The sequence below is a fragment of the Urocampus carinirostris genome, chromosome 16, assembly GCF_059441175.1.
Source record: "Urocampus carinirostris isolate Australia breed hairy pipefish chromosome 16, RoL_Ucar_1.0, whole genome shotgun sequence".
Taxonomy (NCBI): domain Eukaryota; kingdom Metazoa; phylum Chordata; class Actinopteri; order Syngnathiformes; family Syngnathidae; genus Urocampus; species Urocampus carinirostris.
In genome coordinates this window covers 4,173,257-4,197,977 of record NC_142364.1, presented here as the reverse complement: position 1 = coordinate 4,197,977, position 24,721 = coordinate 4,173,257, and the positions used below count along the sequence as shown (strand labels likewise).

At 39.7% G+C, this 24,721-nt stretch overlaps 1 protein-coding gene across 1 annotated transcript in view; it reads right to left on the bottom strand.

The window, feature by feature from the left end:
• Nucleotides 1–2,504: 2,504 nt before the first annotated feature.
• The window catches only part of palm2akap2 (PALM2 and AKAP2 fusion), a 146,811-nt gene continuing 124,594 nt past the window's right edge, over nucleotides 2,505–24,721 (bottom strand). The window contains exons 11-18 of the mRNA XM_088320037.1: nucleotides 21,291–21,653; nucleotides 21,124–21,222; nucleotides 19,837–19,932; nucleotides 17,290–17,934; nucleotides 15,197–15,779; nucleotides 13,945–14,123; nucleotides 10,740–10,766; nucleotides 2,505–8,355 (exon numbers count right to left, since the gene is read on the bottom strand). Coding sequence (XP_088176163.1) covers nucleotides 8,233–8,355; nucleotides 10,740–10,766; nucleotides 13,945–14,123; nucleotides 15,197–15,779; nucleotides 17,290–17,934; nucleotides 19,837–19,932; nucleotides 21,124–21,222; nucleotides 21,291–21,653 — 2,115 coding nt within the window. The 3' untranslated portion in view covers nucleotides 2,505–8,232. The remainder of the gene's footprint in view (nucleotides 8,356–10,739; nucleotides 10,767–13,944; nucleotides 14,124–15,196; nucleotides 15,780–17,289; nucleotides 17,935–19,836; nucleotides 19,933–21,123; nucleotides 21,223–21,290; nucleotides 21,654–24,721) is intronic.

The window sequence follows — 24,721 nt, the reverse complement described above, 5'->3', positions numbered from 1 at the left end:
CAATAGTTATTGCGTTAACTGAGGCATTTAGGAATAAAAACGCGTTTTTAATCACGCAATGGAAATTATTTGTAAATGATTTTTTTAAAAAACAAACTTATTTGTATGTGCATGACATTAAAATCGCATATGTCATGTTTGGGCCGATATGTGAGATTTACATTGCGAAAACAAAAACAGTTGAGTCATCAAAACCAAAATTGCTGAGTCAGTGTTTTAGGGCACTTTCGCATCTAGGGTAACCAATTTGACTGCCTGTGAAAAATGTTGATGTTTGATGTCCTGCCTTGGAAAAGTGGAATGCTTATCTGGAATAAAACTTCTGAGTCAACAAAACAATGCGTGCGGAGTTAGCTTTTTTGGTATTTCTCAGGTCTAGGGTAACCTACCTGATTTCCTGTGGAAAATTGTGTTAAATCAAAAGTCTTTCTGGCCTAGGAGAGTGGAAAGTTTCTGGGGAAAATGCTAAGTCAACAAAAACAAAAGTACTGAGGCAGTTTCAAAAATACTTTTCACCTCTGTGATAACCTACCTGACTGCCTGTGAAAAATGTTGATATGTGATTTCCTTCTGGATGGGAAAATGGAATGTCTTTCTAGAATAAAACCTCTGAGACAACAAAACCAACAGTGCTGAGTCAGCTTTTTGGCATTCTTCATATCTAAGGTAACCCACCTGTCTGCCTGTAAATATAGTGTTGACATTCTGGCCTGGGAAAGTGAAATCTATTTCGAGGATAAAATGTTGAGTCATCAAAACAATAAGTGCCGAGTTAGCTTTTTTTGGTATTCTCAGGTCTAGGGTAACTTACCTGACTTCCTGTGGAAAATGGTGTTTAATTAAAAGTCGTCTGAGAGTGAAAAGTTTCTGGGAAAAATGCTAAGTCAACAAAAACAAAAGTACCGAGGCAGCTTTTAAAAACCTTTTCTCACGTCTGGGGTAACCTACCTGACTGCCTGTGAAAAATGTTGTTGATATACTATGCAATTCATATCTGGGAGAGCGGAGTGTCTTTATGGACAAAAAGGTTGAGTCATCAAAACCTAAAGTCCAGAGTCGGCCTTTTAGCATTTTTCACATCTAGGATAACCCACCGGTATTCACCGTTATTCTGGTCTCGGAGAGTGGAATGCTTTTCTTGGAAAAATTCTGAGTCAATAAATTCAAAACTGCTTAGTCATTTTTTGTGGCGGGGTCAGGCTAATTTCACATCTAGGGTAACCTACCTGACTGCCTGTGAAAAAGGTTGTTGATATACTATGCAATTCATATCTGGGAGAGCGGAGTGTCTTTATGGACAAAAAGGTTGAGTCATCAAAACCTAAAGTCCAGAGTCGGCTTTTTAGCATTTTTCACATCTAGGATAACCCACCGGTATTCACCGTTATTCTGGTCTCGGAGAGTGGAATGCTTTTCTTGGAAAAATTCTGAGTCAATAAATTCAAAACTGCTTAGTCATTTTTTGTGGCGGGGTCAGGCTAATTTCACATCTAGGGTAACCTACCTGACTGCCTGTGAAAAAGGTTGTTGATATACTATGCAATTCATATCTGGGAGAGCGGAGTGTCTTTATGGACAAAAAGGTTGAGTCATCAAAACCTAAAGTCCAGAGTCGGCTTTTTGGCATTTTTCACATCTAGGATAACCTATCTGTATTTACTGTCATTCTGGCTTCGGGGAGCGGAATGCTTTTCTTGAAAAAATGATGAGTCAATCAATTTAAAATTGCTGAGTCTTTTTTGGCGGGTCGGGGTAATTTTACATCTAGGGTAACTTACCTGACCGCTTGTGGAAAATGGTTTCGATAGTCCGTGTAATTCAAACCTAGAAGAGCGGAGTGTCTTTATGGACAAAACATGTTAAGTCATCAAAACCTAAAGTCCAGAATTGGCTTTTTGGCATTTTTCACATCTAGGGTAACCTACCTGTATTCACTATAATTCTGGCCTCGAAGAGTGGAATGCTTTTCTTGGAAAAATAATGAGTCAATAAATTAAAAAATGCAGAGTCATATATTTTTGGGTCGGGGTAATTTCAGATCTAGGGTAACTTACCTGACCGCTTGTGGAAAATGTTTTCGATAGTCCGTGTAATTCAAACCTGGGAGAACGGAGTGTCTTTACGGACAAAAAATGTTGTGTCATCAAAACCTAAAGTCCAGAGTCGGCTTTTTTCCACATCAAGGATGACCTACATGTATTCACTGTAATTCTGGCCTCGGAAAGTGGAATGTTTTTCTTGGAAAAATAATGAGTAAAAAAATTAAAAACTGCTCAGTCATTTTTTTGGGGGGGGTATTTCACATCTAGGGTAACCTGCCTGACTGCCTGTGAAAAATGTTGATATACCATGCAATTCCAACCTGGGAGAGCGGAGTGTCTTTATAGACAAAAAATGTTGAGTCATCAAAACCTGAAGTCCAGAGTCGGCCTTTTGGTGTTTTTCACATCTAGGATAACCTTGCCTTTCTTTGTGGGTGCTAATTGGAACAAATAACCACAACATTGTCATTTTTTGTCTTTATTGAGAAAATAGTTATATGTATAACAGGCAAATAACTGCGAGCCGTACATGTGCTATAAAATGGAACACGGTTATGAACGTACGAGTGGTTAAAATATGGACGGAGTTTATAATCTCCGTCGATTGGCGGGAAAAGATAAATATATCAATTCTGCACACAAAATCCAAACACCCCAAAAGCTACGACGCTATCCCTTTAATTGAGATTCCCGACTCGGGGTGTGTCTTCGTAAAGCGCTAATAAAAAAAAAACAATGCGTTTGCTGCTAAAAGTTCAAAGCAACTCTGAAAAAGTTTAAATAATTCGATAAAATGTCGTACAATTCATTTCTAAAGTTAAGGATGGGCAAAATGGCTAAAACGGTGATTTTTTTATAAAAGGAAATTACCATCTGATTTTATCAAGAAAATATAGCATTAGGCATGAATACAAATACAATAGCATTAGCGGCTAGCAGCCGTTTCCGCGATAATAGCATTAGCATTGAGACGGATATATATCTCCTTGTTTTGCCCACTTGAGAAAACGAAAAAAAATCCTGACATCAATGCAAATAATCTTACATTAGCAGCTAGCATCTGTTTCCGCGATGCTAGCATTAGCATCTTGACACTCTAGTACTGTACTGCCCACTTTGTTTTACGAAATGAAAAAATCTGGCATTAACGCATAGAAAAGAGTATTAGCAGCCGTGCCCACGATGCTAACATTAGCATCTTGACAATCTATTGTTGTAATGTCCACCTTTTTTGTGAAATTAATCACAAAAGAAACACCCGTTAGCAGCCGTGCTCAAGATGCTAATGCTAGCATCGTGACAATCTAATATTGTTGTCTTGTCCACTTTTTTACGAAATGAAAAAAAATCAAGCATTAATGACAAAAAACGAGCATTAGCAGCCGTGCTCAAGATGCTAATGCTAGCATCGTGACAATCTAATATTGTTGTCTTGTCCGCTTTTTTTCAAAATGAAAAAAATCTAGCATTAATGACAAAAAACGAGCATTAGCAGACGTGCTCAAGATGCTAATGCTAGCATCGTGACAATCTATTATTGTTGTCTTGTCAACTTTTTATTACTAAATTAAAAAAAACAAGAATTGATGACAAAAAACGAACATTAGCAGACGTGCTCAAGATGCTAATGCTAGCTTCGTGACAATCTAATATTGTTTTGTCCACTTATTTTTACTAAATGAAAAAAATCTAGCATGAATGACAAAAAACGAGCATTAGCAGCCGTGCTTAAGAAGCTAATGCTAGCATTGTGACAATCAAATATTGTTGGCTTGTCCACTATTTTTACTAAATGAAAAAATCTAGCATTAATGACAAAAACGAGCATTAGCATCCGTGCTCAAGATGCTAATGCTAGCATCGTGACAATCTATTATTGTTGTCTTGTCAACTTTTTATTACTAAATTAAAAAAAACAAGAATTAATGACAAAAAACGAGCATTAGCAGCCGTGCTCAAGATGCTAATGCTAGCTTCGTAACAATCTAATATTGTCTTGTCCACTTTTTTTTACAAAATGAAAGAATCTAGCATTAATGACCTAAAAAGAAGAATTAGCAGCCATGCTCTAGATGCTAATGCTAGCTTAATGACAATCGAATATTGATCTTTTATCCACTTTTTTTACTAAATGAAAAAAAATCAAGCATTAATGACAAAAAAACGAGCATTAGCAGCCGTGCTTAAGATGCTAATGCTAGCATTGTGACAATCTAATATTGTCTCGTCCAATTTTTTTCACTAAATGAAAAAATTCTAGCATTAATGACAAAAACGAACACTAGCTAGCTAGCTTTAGCATTCGGACAATCTGTTGTATCGCCAAACAACTACTGGAGTGTCTTTTTTGTTCTGTTTTTAACAAAGAAAAATCATTTAAAGGGAGTCTATTTAAAAGGGAGTCTATTTAAATATTCGTTATTTGTATTTATTTATATTTTTTTCACAAATAAAATCAAAACCTGGCATTATTGAAAGGGCACTAGCATTAGCGGCTATAGTGCGCGCGGCTAGCCGCTAATGCTAGTGCACGATACTAGCATTAGCATTGTGACAAGATAAAATTGTAGTAAAGCCCACCCTTAACAGGAGTATTTCCTTTTTAACACTCTTAACCTTAAAGGGACAGTTATTAAATATTGGTCATTAAATATATATTAGTACACATAGAGAAACCTTTTCCTATGTTAGCTTGGGTCTTAGTGCAGGCGCTTTGTGAACACAGATGTCAAGAAATTGGAATTTCCAACCCCGCCGTCAAATAAATACAATCGCGGCCAGTTGTGCGCAAGCTATCCCGCTTAGCTCCTGTCTAGCCGAAGGACACTTGGACAACAAGACACGGACAAATACAAAATGGTGACCTTTGGTTTCATTCTCACATTCGCATGCTGGGTGGAAACAATCTGAAGAAAAAGACAGTAAAGTAGAACAATCCTACTTTTCAGTCCGAGTCAAATAGTAAAACTAACATATAAACACGTTCTTAGTTTGGTTTCATTCCGTGTGCTCTTATTTTGAAGGTGAGACCGGGTTTCACAGTCACTGCCGTTCGAGGCTATAAACTACGGAGGACCAAAAGTGCCAAAAATAGAAATGAATGCATGGAGGTGAAAAAGATAGAATAAATAAGTAAATAGGAAACTAAATATCAAAAATCAAATAAATACATGTGAGAACAGATCGTTTTAATTCATTGCATGATACAGAATAGTATTTTTTAATTTTCATTTGAATATTGAATAAAAGTGTCCATTTTTATGTTATTCATGTGTAATCTTGAGACAAGAAAAGGACAAAAAGGAAAAAAGAAATAATAGAAAAAACAAAAAGAAATAATGGGGGTAAAGGAGGAAAAAGAAGGGGGTGCAGGAAAAGGAAATCTGGTAAAGAAAAGATGAAAATAAAGAAAAATGAATTAAAAGGGTAAAATGAAGAAAATATGGAATAAGAAGAAAATGGGGGAAAAATAAATAAGAAGGGAAGTGGGAAGAGGGAAAAGGAATAAAAAATGGCAGAAAAAGGGGGGAAAGAGGAGAAGCGAAACAAAGAACAGAAAATAAGAAGAAAAGACAAAACAAAATATAGAAGAAACAAGAAGAAATGATGGGGAAAAGGGGGTGAAAGAGAAGAAAAAAAGGAAAACAGGTAAAGAAAAGGGGAAAATAAAGAAAAAATGAATTAAAAGGGAAAAGGAAGAAAAAAATGGAAGAAAAAAGGGTGAAAAGAAGAGACACGAAACAAAGAACAGAAAATAAGAAAAAAAGGGAAAACAAAATATAGAAGAAACAAGAAGAAATTATGGGGGGAAGGAGAAAAAAAGAAGGGGGCGAAAGAGAAGAAAAAAGGGAAAACTGGTAAAGAAAAGGGGGAAAAAAGAAAAATGAATTAAAAGGGGAAAATGAAGAAAATACTGAATAATAAGAAATGGGGAAACAATAAAATAAATAAAAAGGGAAGTAGGAAGAGGGAAAGGGAAGAAAAAAATGGAAGAAAAATGGGTGAAAAGAGAAGAAGCGAAACAAAGAACAAAAAATAAGAAAAAAAGGGAAAACAAAATATAGAAGAAACAAGAAGAAATTATGGGGGTAAGGAGAAAAAAAGAAGGGGGCGAAAGAGAAGCAAAAAGGGAAAACTAGTGAAGAAAAGGGGAAAATAAAGAAAAATGGGAAAATGAAGAAAATATGGAAATATAAGAAAATGGGGAAAAAAATAAAATAAATAAAAAGGGAAGTAGGAAGAGGGAAAAGGAAGAAAAAAATAGAAGAAAAAAAGGGATGAGAAGAGGAGATGTCAGGGCCAGCACAAAGGGTAGACCCAATCGCGTAACGTTTACTCACAAGTTTATTGAGGGGACAGGCAGCACCCGCGATCCGGTGCTCGCTGAACGCGGGAAGCAAGCCGCGCACAGGATCGGAACGAGTTCCGAATACGGGAGATTGTGGTGTCGGGGACGGTTAAAAACAGGTCGAGAGCCGAAACAGGAGAGCAAAACGTGGTCGGGATCAAAAACGGGTCGTAAGCCGGGACGGGAGAGCAAACCGTGGTCGGGATCCAAAACAGTTCGTCGCCGGAGACAAACGGGGAAAAAAGGACCGGCCGGGTAGAAAACGGGTGCAAAAAGCGGGACCGACGGGAGTCAGAGTCAAAGTGCTTGCCTTGTAGAAACAGAGGTTCGCTGACGGACTGACAACCGGACTTAAAAAAGGACAGGGAACCAATCAGGTAGCAGGCAACAGGTGACGAGGAATCATGACAGGAGAAGCGAAATAAAGAACAGAAAATAAGAAAAAATGGGAAAATAAAATAGGAAAGGAAACAATGGGAAAAAACCAAAACATTTTGGCAGTTTTGGTCTTCCATGACAACCCTCAAAATCAGTAGGTAGGAAATGAGATCTATAGGCAAACTGGTTCTCTTTTTTTCAAGCAAGAACAAGAAGCGGAACACCGGAATAAATTTGCATTTCTCCAAAACAAAATCCTACGCCTGTTTTTTTATATAAACACCCAATACACAAACACCATCTTTTCTCGCCTTTTCTGTTCTAAATACATCGACTAATACTGAATATCCAAAAATCGTTCCGATTTAAAGTTACGCTTTTTTCCCCGTGATTGAAATTTTCTCATAAACCTTCATTGACCTTCAGACAACCTTCAATGGAAATACAGTAGACCCCCGGGATGAAGATATTTTTCCTGCCCTGTCTTTACAGAATTTTTCCCACTATACCACGCCAACAACACCATTTTTTGCATTACGACTCCAAAATGCTTATTAGCTATTGGTCTACGTCATATAAAATGCTTGTATGCTGTTGTTTTATGTCACATCATCATGAAAATGCCGATATACTGTTGGCTGAACTACCTCCCACTATGCTTTTTTGTATCCTTAGCCAGTTCAGAATCTTGTTTGCTCCGTAAAGACCTAGCAAATCAGAAGTACAATACTGTGTTTTCTGCACTGTATTTATTTGCTATAAGTCCCAAGGCCTGCGGTGATGCTAAAGGGAGAAGCAAAAACATGATAACCATGGAAATAAAGGCAACCCTCGCTAAGGTGCATGGCCTTAACCAGCCACAAGTATGAATAAAAATAGGGAGGAGTCTTAAAGCAAGGAGATCTTCTAAGGGCATGACAGTCCTCGCAAGTGGAAGTTTTCAAATCTGTTTCATCTTTAAACTGCTGTCTCCTCTGCATCCACCTGCTACTCCACTCGACCAGCTCAAAAAATTCATTTTTTTTCCCCTAACATGTTAGTTTTAGGTTATTTAATCAAATGCGTGTATTAGACTAGGTGGAAACATGTGTTGGCCTGGATAGGGATGGGCACCATCAGGCTGTACTTGTCCAAGACACACCACAGGAAGTGGATCCACCCAGCCCATATTTTTATTTTAATGTTTTTATCAGGGGTACCGGTGTTCATTCCTCATTACCATAGGTTTCTATCCCCCACTATATGGCAATTTCAATAAGCGATCACTACCTCAGATTGGATTCATGTCATATCCCGGGGGGTTGCTGCAACCATAATGCAATTTACATCACGTACTTCTCTACTTTCTCTTACACTTGCAAAATCCACGTCCATACATTTCAGAACTTCTTGGATCACGTGATCACTTATCATCATATAAATACTTATTACGCCCTGCCTGCTTTGCATGGTTTTGGCGCAATTTCACTCTTCTTCTTCTTCTTCTTCTTCCTCTTCTTCTTCTCCGTCCTCGTTGGCATAAATGCCCGCTTCCCACTTGAGCGCCATGTCACTTTTCCGTCGAGTGATGCGAGTGGCCTCCAAAACCTAAAGAACGGGAAAATAAATAAATACATCTACAAATATGTTGATAAATGCAGCTTGTTAGACTGCACCATGCACTGCCGGCCACAAGGGGAGCTCAAGGGACACTTTCAACTGGTTTGCTATAGAGAGTAAGTATTTGTATCATAATGTGCTTTACGATATGTGGACATTTTTTTCTTTTCAGTCTCTTGAAACCAATACCAATTATTACAAGTATTATTTTAATTAAATTTCAAAAAAATCTCATGATTGAATATTTTCTATTATTTTATCTTCTTTCACCCCGTAAACTTTAAATAAACCACCCAAAACAAAAGTCAACGATCATATGGTAATGAGAAAAGATTTAATAAAGATAATATTGAAAAAAAAGAAAAAAGAAAAAAAAAAGAAAAAGAAAAAAAGAAAAAGGAAATATAATTCATAAATAAATAGAAATATAATATAAGAAATAATATAAGAATAAATATAAGAAATATAATATAACACAAGAATATAAGAAATAATATATTTCTAATATAAGAAATAATTAATATAAGTTATATATATATTAGTTTGTATTAAATAGTTTATAGTTTTATTTAATAGTTTATATATATTAGTTTAATATATTAGTTATATAATATAATATAATTAATACAACTAATATAAGAAATAAATATAAAAGAAAAAGAAAACATTTCATAAAATACGTTAAATTACATGTTTTAAGTAACACATATTATTCAACTTGATATTTTTAAATTTTAAATAAACCTTTATCACATTTTTACTATGATTATTGATTATTTTACTCATTTAATCCGTCTTATTTGACATACAAATTTTGAATATAACCCCCCAAAATATATTTTTTTAAATAATGAAAATATATTTATAAAAAAGAACAAATAAAATATAAAAAGTGAATAAAAAACACTTAATTTTATTAATTAACATACTTAATATATTATAATAATAAAAAATAAAAATAAAAATAAAAAGTACAACAAAAAAAATATACAAAAATTAAACAAACACATTATGAGAAAATACATACAGATATATTTTTTAAATCAATAAAGTTTGATGGATTAAATTCCATAATAAAACCATTATCTCCAATTTCTTATTCACGAGTCGACATTTTATTTGTATATAGAATATGAGCATTATCCGTCAAGAGTTTCATGCTTGAAAAGATGCTAACACACAAACTCATGCCAAAATAAAACTGAAAAACATGATCTAATTACGGTAACTCATTTATATTTTGACAAAAATAAAAAAAGAGGATCTCAGTGCAGGTGTGGGAATCTACGTTCATATTCTTCAGGGTTCGTTCACTTTTTTCAAGGTCAAATTCCAGCACTTTTCAAGGACTTTAAAGCCAATTTTTCAATTTATCAGCTATGATTATGCAGATCCATAAATATATCTCCGATTGACATATGTGATTTCGAATCTTAATGTGCTTTTATCATAACATATGGTTTTTACATATTGAGTAAATGACAGTACTATATAGCCTAGATTTTCAGTTACAGGAAGTTTTTCTCATTACAATTTACCACTGGGAAGTGCTACCTTCATTTTTTGTATTGCCCATTATAAATGTGACCCGTAGGGGGCGATGACACTTCATAGGACAAACAAACTGTTTTCATCTACTAGGACACATTTTTCATGGGCATATAAACTAATGCCAGTTGCCGTTAAAAAAGCATAAATGCAATGGCAAAGGGAAGCCACCAGAGTGCAGTGTTTGCGTCAATTCTAATTATTTGAAAACTTAAGTCTGCAATCATGACTAAGCCAGGAGGTGGCAGCAGAGTAACACATGTTTTGCATTTATTTCGTAGACACGCTCAAATAAACTGCTTTTTTCATCTTTTTTTAGGGTTTTGTTCCACCACTTACAGCCATGACAAAAGTAAAATAAACACAGGTTGACTAAAAGGAAAACTAAAGCATAAGGGCTCTTTAAACTCATTAGGCATTGCTAACACATCCTTTATAGTGTCACCTAGAACTACGCACCCCACCTTGAAGCAGACTTGTTGCGAAACATGGCAACAATTTCAAGCATTTACAACCACCCAAAATTCAAGCACTTCTCTATCAATGAAAACACATTAAAATTCAAGCATTTTTAAGGATTTCAAGCACTTGTACGAACCCTGATTCACGTATTGTGCATTGGGTGTGTTGAGATGGTTCAAAATGTTTCAACAAACTCATGCAACAAGAACACCACAACAAAATAACAACGGTGAGACCACAAGCAGACCTGGGACTCAATTTTCACCTTAAATGAATTTAGATCCGTAATCGCTTAATTATTCTTTGATCCGGTGAGTCCCAGGTCTGTGAGTGTAAACAGAGACCAGGTTTTTGGTGGTTACCTCGTTTGCCAGCAAAAAACGGGCGTACTGCGTGACCGGTGGAAGGAAGGCAACAATACACAACATCAACAAACATGTCATAATGGTGGACAACAACAATGATTCCCATACCATAGGAAGATTCTTACCAGGGTTTAATTGGTGCCGCCACAGTCTCATAAACTTGTATTATTAAATCATCATATTTTAAAAATATATATAAAATAGAAGTTAATCTAAATCACTTTTAGACCATTTATTCGAATTGGATTGTGAAGTTATACACTATTTTATACGCTGTTTTATTCCACTTATACTCAAAAATACTTGTCCTAAGTTTGACCTCAGTCTTGAGTGCAACTCTTCAGAAGGGTGTCGTAAACCGCCTTTGCTTTGGGAAATGTGTCTTTGGTTTCAGTCTGTGCAGATAACAATGACTTACCAAGCTTCAAAGGACTATTGGGAAATTTGCATCAACACGGCGCGGACCAATCAGCCAGAGGCTTGATCGTGCGGCGTGACCATTTCATCGCCATGTGTCATAAAAGTGGGTAATGAGGCTCTTTAACTCCACCCGGGGGAGTAAAAGCTCTATCTATCTATCTATCTATCTATCTATCTAGACATCTATCTATCTACTTCCTCGTTTACCGAGCTTTGTGGGTGTGACTTTTTTGCTGTGTCTTTCATAACTACTGTATTTATGTTACAGCAGTTCCTTTATTATCAGGGGTGTCAAACTCAGTTTAGCTGGGGGTCACATGCTTGTAAAAAACGGGGCCGGACTAGTTTGAGAAAGAAAAATAGAGGTAGAAAAAGGCAGAGAAAGAGAGAAAAGGAAAGAGAGAAGAAAAGAGAGAGGCGTAAAGAGAAAGAGAGAGAACAAGGGAAACAGAAAAAGGGAAAAGAGTGAGAAATTCAGAGAGCACAATAGAGAAAGAGATAAAAATAGAAAGGGGAAACGAGAGAAAGTGAAGGAAAGGGGGAAAGAGATGGAAACAGAAAGAATATCAAAATAATGAGAGAAGATAAAACGAGAGAAAGAAAAATGAGAGAGAGGGAGAAGAACAAAAAAGGGTGAGAAAGAGAGAAAGGAGGGAAAGAAAGAGAAAAATGAGTCAAAAAAGAAAGAGTTAGAGAAAGAGAGCGATAGAGACAGAGAGAAATAGATAGAGAGAACAAGAGTGAAAGTGAGAGAGAGAACATAGCAAGAAAAAAAAGAGAGAGAGAGAACAATAGAGAGAAAGGGGAAAATGCGACAAAGAGAAAGGGGGAAAGAAAGAGATGGAAAAAGAAAGAATATCAAAATACTGAGAGAGGAAGAGAAAGAAAATAAAGAGAATATCAAAAAAATGACAGAAGATAAAACGAGAAAAAGAAAAGAGATAGAGAAAGGGAGAATAAGAAAATAAGGGTGAGACAGAGAGAAAGGAGGTAAACAAAGAGACGGAAAAACAAAGAATATCAAAATAATGAGAATAATGTTGCCGTTTGTGCCCGGAATATTCGGTAGTAAACAGCTTTTATTTTGAGTGTCTCCGAACCTGGAAATAAAACGAACATGCGAAGGAAGGTTTTGCTGTACAAAGTACGTTTTTTATGCATTTTAAGACGAGTACAACGTATGAGGAAATGTATACGGAAAAACGCAAATTTTTCAATGATGGGTACCATCCGGTGAAAACTGTGCGCATGCGTCTGCCGCCTGGGGATTTCCCATCATGCATCATTCCGAAAAAAATAAATATGGTGGACGATTATTTTGTATTTTGTACGGGAAAATACGACATTTTGTACGGCCAGGGAGCCCTGGAACGCGACAGGTATGAAGTAAAGCAAAGCCCTAACCCTAACCCTGTTCCCGGACACTGTTCCCGACAGTTTTATTAAATACATATTCCATAATTCCTCTATGTTTGCTACTTTTACTTTCATTTCCTGTTGGGGGCTCAAAGATTTCCGTTGGGAAAGTCAGGCTATTATAATGACAAGACCTTGAAATTTCCTTATTGAAATCCACCTTTTATAACATTTGGTCAAAGTACTTTGAAAATAAAGCGTATAGAAATACACGATGATAAAAAAACAAAGTGGAATTTATTCGATTTTAAATAATAGTAAGTCGATATTTCATAATACAGTAATCATAATACGGTTTCTTCATTTGCCTCATGTTGAGGTTTTTGAGTTTTTCCTTGCCCTCATTTAGGTTTTAGATCAGGGGATTGTGTCATAATAGTCTTTGGTTTACAATAGTCTGTGGTGTGTGCAGCCCTTTGAGACTCTTTGTGATTAAGGGTGTCACAAATAAACATTACTTGACTTGAGGTTTTTGAGTTATTCCTTGCCTTCATGTAGGTTTTAGATCAGGGGATGGTGTCATAATAGTCTGTACTTTGGAACAGTCTATGTTCTGTGCAGCACTTTGAGACTTCTAGTGATTAAGGGCCAAACAAATAAACATGACTCGACTTTCCTCATGCTAAGGTTTTTGAGTTTTTCCTTGCCCTAATGTCGGATTTAGATCAGGGGATAGTGTAATAATAGTCTGTACTTTGCAATCTGTGACTTGAATTGACTGGAATTAATCCCTCCCTAGGTTAACTTTCTGTGGTTTTGCTATTTCACAGATTACCATGGTGTTCTGCATCTGCTTGGCACCACTTTTGTCAGTCCATCTGCGAACCTCAGTCAACACTAGGCAAGCCTTTTTCGACCCTGACTCCCACCTGTTTTTTGCTACCGTCTGTCCCCTGGCTTCGACCCGTTTTTGATCCTGACCACGTCTACTCTCCTTTCCTGTCTTACGAATCGCTTCCGACCCCGTTTTTGCTCTCCCGTCCCGACTACTGACCCGTTTTTTTCCGTTGCCGACACCGCCATCGCTCGCCACGGAAGATCCACTTCTGGGCAACTTGCCTCCCGCGCCTAGCTAACACCTGATCGTGGGCCCAGCTCTTCCTCTTTCCTTTAATAAATCTTGTGAGAAACGTAACGCAATTGGGTCCTGTTTCCGTTCCCGTCCTGACACTAAGGTTTCTACTTGTTTAACTATTGCCTGTCCCTTTTTGGGGAGCAGCCCATACGAAAACGAGAGATCGCTATAATGACATATTCATCAAAATTAAAATCCATATTACATAAATCCATGCTCGTTAGAATTTTGACACTCTTAGGCTTTTATACATCGTATTTTACGCTTTGGACATTAAAAACAAATACTTACGCTGTTGTCCTCCATTTTCTCCCTCCTCTTCACTTTGTGCGTTTCGTAGTCTTCCATGAGCGTCTGCATGAAATTTTTGGGCCGAGAGCCTCCGGAATCCTCGCTTCCGGCGTCGGATAGGGCGCCCTCCGATGGCGAAGGCGAAACGGGCGGCGCCGGGCGAACTTTTTCGATTTTTCCTGGAAAAATGCGAAAGGGGTTAGTTTGAGACAACTATTATTTTCCTGTTTCAATATACAGTGGAACCTCGTTTTTCGAACGCCTCTCAGTTCGAACAAATCCGAGTCGGACCAAAAATTTCGAGAAATTCTTGCTTCGCTGTTCGGTCAAAAAATCGGAGTTCGAACGCCGGTAATGCGTGAGTGCCTACGCTAGGGTGCGATGCTGAGCGGCGTACGGGTGTTTTAGCCCCTTATTATGCCTCCGAAGAAAGTCAGTGCAAGCGGCAAACTTGCTACAGGTGAAAAAAGAAAAGTAGTGCGTACAACTATTGCAGTTACGAAAGAAATAATGGCAAAATATGAAGGAGGTTTGCGAGTGTCTGATCTTGCCTGCGCCTTCTGCTGACCACCACAAAGGTAAGAAATCCTATTCATAATTCTTTTCTTTATCCTTTTTTTACACGTTCATGTTAGCGTAATCTTTCGTATGAAAGTATTACCGCAAGCTAGGTGTAAACACTGTCAGCAATGCTAACTTCTTCATCCCCAAAACATTTTGGTAATGGCTATATTGTAACAACTTCATATTTACAAAATATGCTAATGGACTCATGTTAATGAGTTATGCTAACAGATACATGCTAAAAAGTGATTCTAACGGCTAAATGCTAACTTCCTCATGCTAAAAATTTTTGGTAATGGCAATATTTTAAAGACTTCATATTTAATCTTTCGTACGAAAGATTACGATAACGCGAACGTACGATTAGCCTGGGTTAGCTTTATGTTTAAGTTGAACATTCAAGGTAAACATTCAGGGTGTTGGAACGGATTAAAACGATTTACATTATTTTTAATGGGAAAAATGATTTCGGTGATCGAACAAATCGGTTTTCGAACAGGGTTCTGGAATGGATTATGGTCGAAAAAAAAAAAACGTAAACTAAGGGAAGTTTATACTTCCCAGTCATTTTTGTTAGAGCGAAAAATATCCCTGAACAAATATATTCCGCTTACCACAATATGACGTCTTGAGCCGTCAATGGCACTGAACGATTTTGTAAATAAAAATTTGGTTTATTAGCACTCACCCGGTGCCGTCCTGGATGTGAGTGTGAGTCTGGCAGGCAGGCTGTTGCTCTTCATCTTGTCCGCAGGGGGCACGGTGCTGATCCGACCCCCGGCGGGCCCCTGAGGGCCGCCCGGGGGCCCCAGTCTGGCAGCGGTCCCGTTCCCGGGTAGCGCCTCCCTCGCTTTCTTCAGCTCCTCCTCTCTCTGCTGGGCAGCTCGGATCTCCTCCTCGATCATGGACAGGGTGCGCTGCTTCTTGGAGCGCAGGCGGAAGGGGCCCCCGGGGGCCACTTCCACCTCGGGGCCCCTGGCGGCGGCCGCCGTACTGCGCAGCTCAGCCGCTTCGGAGTATTTGCTGAAGTAGCTAAACTCGGACTTTTCGGGGCTCGGCGGGGAAGGGGGGCGGTAGACAGGGGTCGGTCGCGGGACGTGGGCGGGGACGGCGGGGGCCTGAGTAGGGGCCACGGTGGAGGACGCCAGCGCTCTGGTGTAGGAAGACTGGATTTTGATCCGGGGACCCCCTTGTTTGGGTCTCTGGGGAGGATTGGGACCGGACAAAGACAACTGTTCTTGGGTCTTTGGAGGCTCTTCACTGGAAACAACCTGCAATATAATCATAAATAGTCGATTTTTTGTTCCCCACAAAAATTGTTCCCGTATGAACACAATATATGATATTTATTTAGGTAGCTTAATTTGATATCATTTCTTCTTCGTTATATATCTCCATTTCCAAATAGTTCTAAAACTGTTGAAGGATTTTATACATTTGACTATAAAGGATTTTATACGATTGAATACAAGTTACATGTATTGAGTGCAATGAAGATTTTAGTTCAATGACGGTCAGGCTGTTCCGAATGCAGAATATTTGGTCTAGTTCTGTTGATAACAGGACTCTGACGGAGGACGTCAGGCATTGTTTTGAGAAACGCTCTCCGTTGTTTCGGTTGGTCCAGACATCGCGGCGCTCTTCTCCGAGATGGTGGAGCCCAGGGGGCGTCGTTGGCGCGCCCATGGGAGGAGCCGGGGCACCATCTTGCGGAAAGACGTGGGCCGAGAGGAGAAGTGAGAGGACTTGCCGGAGACTCAGACGACACGAATTCGACTAATTCGGCCGCTTTCGATGGAGTACACTTAGTTAAATTAATGATTAAATTAAATCTGCCCCTGTGTGAAAATGTCGGCTTTGCTTGTTCATCTTTTCCATCAAGAACGAAGAATTTGGCTGACGCCACCTGCTGGCTTAAAACATTGCATCCTCTGTCAAGCTCCTTTTGTTGCACGTGCAAGTATGTAAAATTCTTAGATACGCTTGAATAAACTCTTTTTTACCTTTCTAGGGGTTTGGGTTGGATTTGGACTGTATTTGAAACAGTCCTTTTCTTATTTTCACCAATTTCGTTTTCATTCATAGAATATAAGGAAACTGCGGGCACGCGCGTCGCCCCGTTTCCTCTAATCTAGCGTATTGAGCTTTGTGGCCGGTAAACTGGGGTTAAAAGTAAGATAAAAGCAGATAGGTAAGGTGGAATAAAAAATATAAAGGCTCTTTGAACTCAGTGGGACATTTTTAACACATATTTAGAGAACATATTTTTCTGAAATGTTTTAAGAAATTTTAAACTTAATAATTTTTTAACTATGTGCCTCTTCTTTAATAGTTCCAGAGATATTTAATCTCATCTCATTAGCTGCACCGCTTATCCTCAGTAGGGTCGCGGGGGGGGCTGGAGCCCATACCAACAATCATCGGGCAGTGGGCAGGGGACACCCTGGACTGGTTGCCAGCCAATCGCAGGGCACACAGGGACAGACAACTCGCTCGCTCATTCACACCTAGGGACAATTTGGACCGGACAATCCACCTGAAATGCATGTTTTTGGAATGTGGGAGGAAACCCACGCAAGCACGGGGAGAACATACAAACTCCGCACAGGAAGTCCGGTAGCTGGATTCGAACCCACACAGGAGGTTCCCGAGACCTTAGAACTGTGCCGCACACGCGCTAACCACTGCGCCGCCGTGCTGCCCGAGATATTTAATGTCTTGTGCAGAAAAATGTGCATTGAACGTGAATAAATAGGGGTTGTACTTTCCGTGTCCGCTTACCTGCGGCAAAGTCTCCGGGACGCTAGCGGTGGACTCCGGACGCTCGGCGCCCCCTATAGACGGCGGAGAGGACGGAGACACCGAGCCGCCGTTCTGCGAGGACTCCAACCGTTCCAGCGCCGACTTCCAGTCGTCCCCGTTGGCTGAGACGGCGTCTCGGATGACGTCCCGGACCAGGACCCCGGCTCGGTATTCCAGCTCGTCCTGGCCCCCGTTGACGGGCGTGGAGGGCGACACGGGCGTGAGCGGCAGCGAGGCTCCGCTATCGCTAACGCTATCGGAACTGAGCGCGGCGGCGTCCTGCGAGCGAAGCGATAGCTCGTCCAAGCCCGAGTCCGACTCCTCGGGCGGATGGCCACCAGGGGGCGTGCTTTCCTCTTCGTCGCTTACGTTGGTCATGACGGCTCGGACACTAGCGAACTCGCCCGCGTCCGACCAGCTCACGTGACACTCGCCGCTTTCCGTCTTGGCTTTGGAGAAAGGTCTGGCCGAGTAAATGTGAGGAGCCACCGTGGTTTTTGGGACTTCGGCTTGCAGGAATTGCTTCCTGGCCGAGGAGAAGTCGATCTTTTTTCCCACGATGTCTTCCTTCCTCATTAGCTCGGGGTCGAATGTTACCAGAGTGGGGGGGCCGGTCACTTGGGGCTAGAAAAACGAAAATTAATTTCAAAAAAGGTTGCTTTCATGTGTAGCATCTTCTATTGGTGAGGTAAAGTGTGCAGTTTAGGTTTATACGAGCATATTTTGGCCACCCTCGAAGTGTTATTATTGATGTTTGAATGAATGGAAACCATAACATAGGAAACATTTTGACATTATTTGACAGGAAAATCAATACAATTTCAGATTCAGAGAAAAAAAATATCCAAATATTATAAACCTAAATTAAAAAAAAGGATTTCTTATGTTCATAAGATAACAATGTAAATAGACACATAACGAGAAAAAAGACTATTTTAAATTCAATGGATATAAATTTATAATTATAATTAGGAGCTTCGCTAATGAGCATTTAAAATAAAGGTTTGGATGAAGAGCATTTATTAAATAAAAACAAATTTAATATTTATATATTTAATATTTTCCTTTAGTTTTTAAAAAGTTTTCTATTTATAAAAAAATATATGTTATTGCATTAATGTCTTTGTGGCCAACTTATCATTATCTTTATTATTGCAATATCATTTCTTCAATGACAATCTAATAGAAAATTTATAAAAAACATAAAACTTATTTTTAATATTTTCACATTATTGTTGCAGTTTATACGTGCCTTTTTAGTTTTAAAAAATATCAGTATTTTAATTATCACAATATGTTTTTATAAGATAATTCAAATCAATTTTTGTACTTACAATTTTTAACATTAATGTTTAACACGTATATATGTGGCATTTACCTTAAAAATACATACTATATAATAGAAAATAATATTACTATACTTACCATAATATCATGTTTTTTTTTTCTGTGTTTTTTAATTTTATTTTTAAAAAATACTTTTTTCGAGTATTTTTTGCGTGCAGCTTCTACGTGCTTTTGAAAAACATAAATATTATGATTTTAACTCGAACATGTATATTTTTCAAACTGAATATTTGAAAATTTGCATATGGCGCCCAATTGGCCCCGCCCATGTGTCACGGTTGCCATGGCGCCCAATTGGCCCCGCTTGTGTGGCACCAGCTGCAGCTTGTTGACTGATTGGCTTCCTGTCAGTATAAAAACTCTGTCCTATCAGTCCCCTTTGGTCGGTCCGCCTGCGAATCAATGTTTTTGCCCGTCAAGCCCTTTTTCGCCTGCCCTGTTTTTGCTCCTGTTTGTTTCCCGTTACGATCCGTTTTGATCTTGACCACGTCTGCTCCCCTGTCCCGAATATCGATCCGTTTTTGATCTCCACCAAGTCTACTCTCTTCTCCTGGCTTTCGACTTGTTTCCGATCCCGACCACTTTTTTGCTCTACTATCTCCCGACACCGCCATCACTCGCCACGGAAGTCGCACTTCCGCGTTCAGAGCGACCTGTTTCCCGCGACCAGCGATCACCAGATTGTGTGTGCAACCCTTTCCTTTCTTCCCTATAAAACTGAGAGACGTTACGCGAGTGGGTCCTGTCTCCGTTCTGGTCCTGACAGTGTAGGTTTTTTCATGTTTTCATGTATTATTCGTCACAATGCAAAAACAAGTTATTCAATGCCCTGTACTACCTTCAAGAGGAGATAATAATTATATTTAAAATGTGTATTTTCTCCTGTTTTTTTAATGTAAAAAAAATAAAATGGCCGAATTGTGTGCGTGAGCATTCATTTATTTCATAAGGTATTTTTTGCAGTGTAATCTTAAGATATAATAAAATATAAAATAATATGAAATTGAATGTAATCTATTTTTATTTTAAATTTTTATAAAGTTTGTTCATACAATTTATCCCCCCAAAAATCACCAACGTACTAATGTTTTCATGATAATTTGCATTCTAGGTGTGGACAGTGAGGCTGCCTTTACACTTGAGGCCAGTAGGTGGACTCGTGAGTAAATCAAAATCTACCTGTGAATATGCACAAGTGAAATTCTGCTTTTTTCTCTCTTGGTATTTCCGGAGAGACTCCAGCTGTTCGGGGTCCAGCTGCTCTTCCAAAGGAACCTGGAAAAAGCCACCAAAGATCCCATCAAGGAGAGTTTCAATATTCCAAGGAACAGGGTTGGGTAGGGTTACTTTAACTGGATTACTTTCGATGACTTTTGGATTACTCCAATACCAAATATGCTAATAAAAGATAAAAGAAACTAAATATGAATAAAATGATGACCCACAACACGCGGTAAGCTTTCTCTCCTGGCTTTGATCTCTTTGATCTCCGGCAAAACTAACATCAAATGCCACAGAAACAAAATGAAAATCAATCCAAACAGCTTTTTGTCCTTCCATGTATTCTTTTACTCCCCAAGCCTGCACAAAATTGAGTCATTTGATTCATATTTAGTTTCTTTTGTCTTTTATTAGCATATTTGGTATTGGAGTAATCCAAAAGTAATTGAAAGTAATCCAGTTAAAGTAACCCTACCCAACCCTGAGAAAAAACTAGGAAGAATGACATCGAAAGAGAAATAGAAAAGAGAAGGAGAGAAAAGAAAAGGTGGAAAGAGATAAGGGGAAAGCAAGAGTGAGAAAGAGAGTGAGAGAGAAAAGAGAGAGAGAAAAAGAAAATAGGAAGAAAGAGCAAAAGAAGGTAAAAGACAAAAAGAGAAAGAGACAAAGAGCAAAAGAAGACAAAAAGAAGAGACAGAGAGAGTGAAAGAGAGAGAGATATAGAGAGTGAGAGAAAAGGGGAAGGGGAGAGAGAAAGAAAGAGAGAGAGAACGTGAGAAACAAGATATAAAAAGAGAAATAGTAAGAGAGAGGAAAGAAAGACTCGCAGGGTTGGGTAGGGTTACTTTAACTTGATTACTTTCAATGACTTTTGGATTACCCCAATACCAAATATGCTAATAAAAGACAAAAGAAACTAAATATGAATCAAATGATGACTCCCAACACATGGTAAGCTTTCTCTCCTGGCTTTGATCTCTTTGATCTCCGGCAAAACGAACATAAAATGCGACGGAAACAAAATGAAAAGAAATCCAAACAGCTTGCCAACATCATTTTTGCCCTTCCGTGTGTTCCGTTAGTCCCCAAGCCTGCACAAAATTGAGTCATTTTATTCATATTTAGTTTCTTTTGTCTTTTATTAGCATATTTGCTATTGGAGTAATCCAAAAGTCATTGAAAGTAATCCAGTAAAAGTAACCCTACCCAACCCTGTCAAGGAATAGGGTTAGGAGCTTTAACAACCTCTTGCGGTGGGTTCCACCAACGTTGCGCGATACCAGGGTTCTTCTTCACCGCTTGGTCTTTGATCAGCTCCAAACGCTCACGTTCCAACTCCTGGACCTAGTACGTGCATCAAAAGATGGAACCTTCAAACCAGTTTCAGAGACACTTGAAGAAATCAAGCATACCTCATCCGGATTACGTCGTCTGGTGATTCGGACTTGATGTTCCTCTCCCGGGGTGATGAGTTTTCCCGGTCTCTTGTCCTCCTGGAACGCTCTCAGCTCAAATTTTGCGCCGCAGTGGTCCGGTTCCTCCGAGGTTAGGTGTCCGTTGGTTGTGGGGGCCGAGTGGTCCTGATGCATGGAGACACCTTGTCTTTGTTCCTCTTCAAGGATGGGCTGGTGATGAGCAGATCCAGAATGGGACATTGCAACCGAGGAGAATGTTCCATCCATGCCGATGGGGCTGATGTATGCGGACGGGAAGCAGTTTCCATTAGTGGGAGATTCTGAGGCCGCATCTGGATCCTGACCAAGGTAGCGGATCTCCTATGAAGACAAAATTGAGGTGACTTTATAAAAGGTCTTTAGATAAAGTGTTAGAGATTTAACAAAAAAATGGATATTAAATTTTGGTAAATTGAGCCCAAAGTTTAGGTTAAGCTGTTGACGGCAAAATACGTGAAAGTGTCAGGACCAGAACGGAGATAGAACCCACTTGCGTTGCGTTTCTGACAAGTATTATTGGAAGAGAGAGAAAGGGTTGCGCCCACGATCCGGTGGTTGCTGAACGCGGGAAGCAGGTCGCTTTGAACAAGGAAGTGGATCTTCCGTGACGAGCGATGGCGGTGTCGGGATTGGAAAAACGGGTCGGTCGCAAAAACGTGGTCGGGGTCGGAAGCGAGTCGTAAGCCAGGAAAAGAGAGTAGACGTGGTCGGAGACAAAAGAGGTCGAAAGTCGGGACGGGAGAGTAGACGAGGTCAGGATCAAAAACGGGTCGAAGCCGGGGGACAGACGGGAGCAAAAACAGGTGGGAGTCAGGGTCGAAAAAGGCTTGCCTAGTTTTAACTGAGGTTCGCAGACGGACTGACAAAAGGGAACAGATAGAAGTGGGTTAAAGTAGGGAGAGGGAGCCAATCAGAGTCCGAGGCAGTTGGCGCCAAAGGTGATGCATATCGGTAATCATGACAGAAAGTGGTTTTATTTTATTTTATTTATTTTTTTCTTTAAAAAAATCTTAAAGAAACATTTTTATAGTCTTATATTTATAAATATAAGAAAAAATTACAAATCCAAATTCATAGAAAAAAAAAACGGTAAAAGACTCTTAAATGTTTTGTTTTAAGGCAGCACGGCGACGCAGTGGTTAGCGCATGTGCGGCACAGTTCGTGTCATGGGAACCTCCTGCGTGGGTTCAAATACAGCTCCAGACTTCCTGTGCGGAGTTTGTATGTTCTCCCCGTGCTTGCGTGGGTTTCCTCCGGGCACTCCCGTTTCCTCCCACATTCCAAAAACATGCATTTCAGGTGAATTGGCCGGTCCAAATTGTCCCTAGGTGTGAATGAGCGAGTTGTCTGTCCCCGTGTGCCCTGCGATTGGCTGGCAAACAGTTCAGGGTGTCCCCTGCCCACTGCCCGATGATTGCTGGGATGGCCTCCAGCACGCCCGCGACCCTACTGAGGATAAGCGGTGCAGCTAATGAGATGAGATGTTTTGTTTTATTTCAGTTTCTGACAATTTGAATACAAAGACAATCCAAAACAATTAGAAAAAAATATAAAATATTTAAATATTTACATTAACAGTTATGGATACATAGAAAATAGAAATTGAACACACTATTCTTTTAACAAGGACAAGAAAGCTTGATCACATCACCGCGATTTTAGCTGACCTAACCTGGTTTCCTGTCAAGTAAAAATAGAAAGTATATATCATTCTGTTTTAATTCACCCCTATGTTCCTCCCAGGAGCCCTCTCTCGGAAAATGCTAGTACACTAATGATCCCAAGAACCAAGAAGAAATCCGCAGGTTTGAGAGCGTTCTCCATTCAGGCCGGGGTTCTGCGGAATGCTTTGTCTTAGATTCAATCTGCAACCTCAGTGGAAGTGTTCAAATCTAGGTTTAAGACACACTTATATTCAAAAGTACCGACACTAAGACCTGACGTACGCTATCATCTGTCAAGATTCTGGGACAGGAAGCTGTCAACAAGACATTCTGTTCTTACCTACGTTTATTGTTGATGTTGACTATGCTTTGTGTATTGTTACCCAAGGCAACATCTATTGCAGCTTGGTCATCCTGGAAGGGATTTCCTCATGTGTAGATAGATAGATAGATAGGTAGATAGATAAATACTTTATTCATCCCCGTAGGGAAATTCACACTTCCAGCAATATCCTTTTCTTGTTTATTAACAGATTAACAGGATGGCCTCGGGGTGCTGTGTTGTAGTTTAGCAACAGCGGAGTGGATGACGTCACACGCTAGGCCAAAAGTTCGAAGTCCCTGGAGCAGATGGAAATCTTTGTGCCCAGGGTTACACCACCTCGATTCATGTAGATAGCGAGTCCGCCTCCTCTCCGCTTCCCGCAAGCTTTTGTATATCTGTCTGTCCTAACAGCGCTGAAGCCGGGTAATTCCAGGTATCTCCAGGTAGCACCACGTTAGCATCCAGGATGCTAGACGTGAGCCACGTTTCCATAAAACACAGCAAACTGCACTCCCGGTACGCTTTGATGTTTTTCACCAGCACAGCCAGTTCGTCGGTCTTATTTGGTAGAGAGTTCCCATTTACCATGATTACGGACGGTACCGAAGACTTATAACGCCGCTAGCCGCTTAGCTAGCTCCGGCTGTCCATCAACGATAGGGCCCCCTTCATCACGCTGGCACGAGAATTCTTCAGGGCAAGGAGTTGATTCCTTGAATAAACCCATAACGATAGGATAGAAGGTAATCCAAAGTGAAGTTGTCAAACGGACGAAAAATGAAGAAGATAGAAGCAGACACTTAAAACAATAAATCACCAAAAGAGCGAAATAACACTGAGCTGCTGGAAAGGCTGCCGCTCGAGGCGGCGCCTATGATGTGTGGCCCCTTTTTAAAATTTCTTCTTTTTCAGTTTTTCATTGACCTCATGTAGGTTCCAGATCGGGGCATGGTTAATGATGGTCTGTACAGCCGTTTGAGACTTTTTGTGATTAAGGGTGTCAAAATAAACGAGACTAACAACAAGTTGCCATGGCGACACCAGCAAAGCCACAGACTATAAATAAAAGTATGACGCCGTAGGGATTTCCTTTGTATGATGACATCACAGCCGACACACCGAAATCCTTTTCGATTCCTCTCGGCCATCTTGAAAGCAAACTAAAATGTTTTCCCGAGTGCGGGAGCTGGCCAAGCGCAAGCTTTTCGGTCCCTTCCACGAGGATGTCGACAAATCTCTGGAGAACCAAGTCAAGGATCTGAAAGCTCAGCTCAAGCTGGCCAAGGAGCAGATCAGCTGCCAGGGCCAAAAACTGGCCCACCTGTCAGCCAAGTTGCACACTGAAGGGAAGGAAAACAAGATCCTGTGGGACCAGGTGGAATATCTCACCAACGAGGTC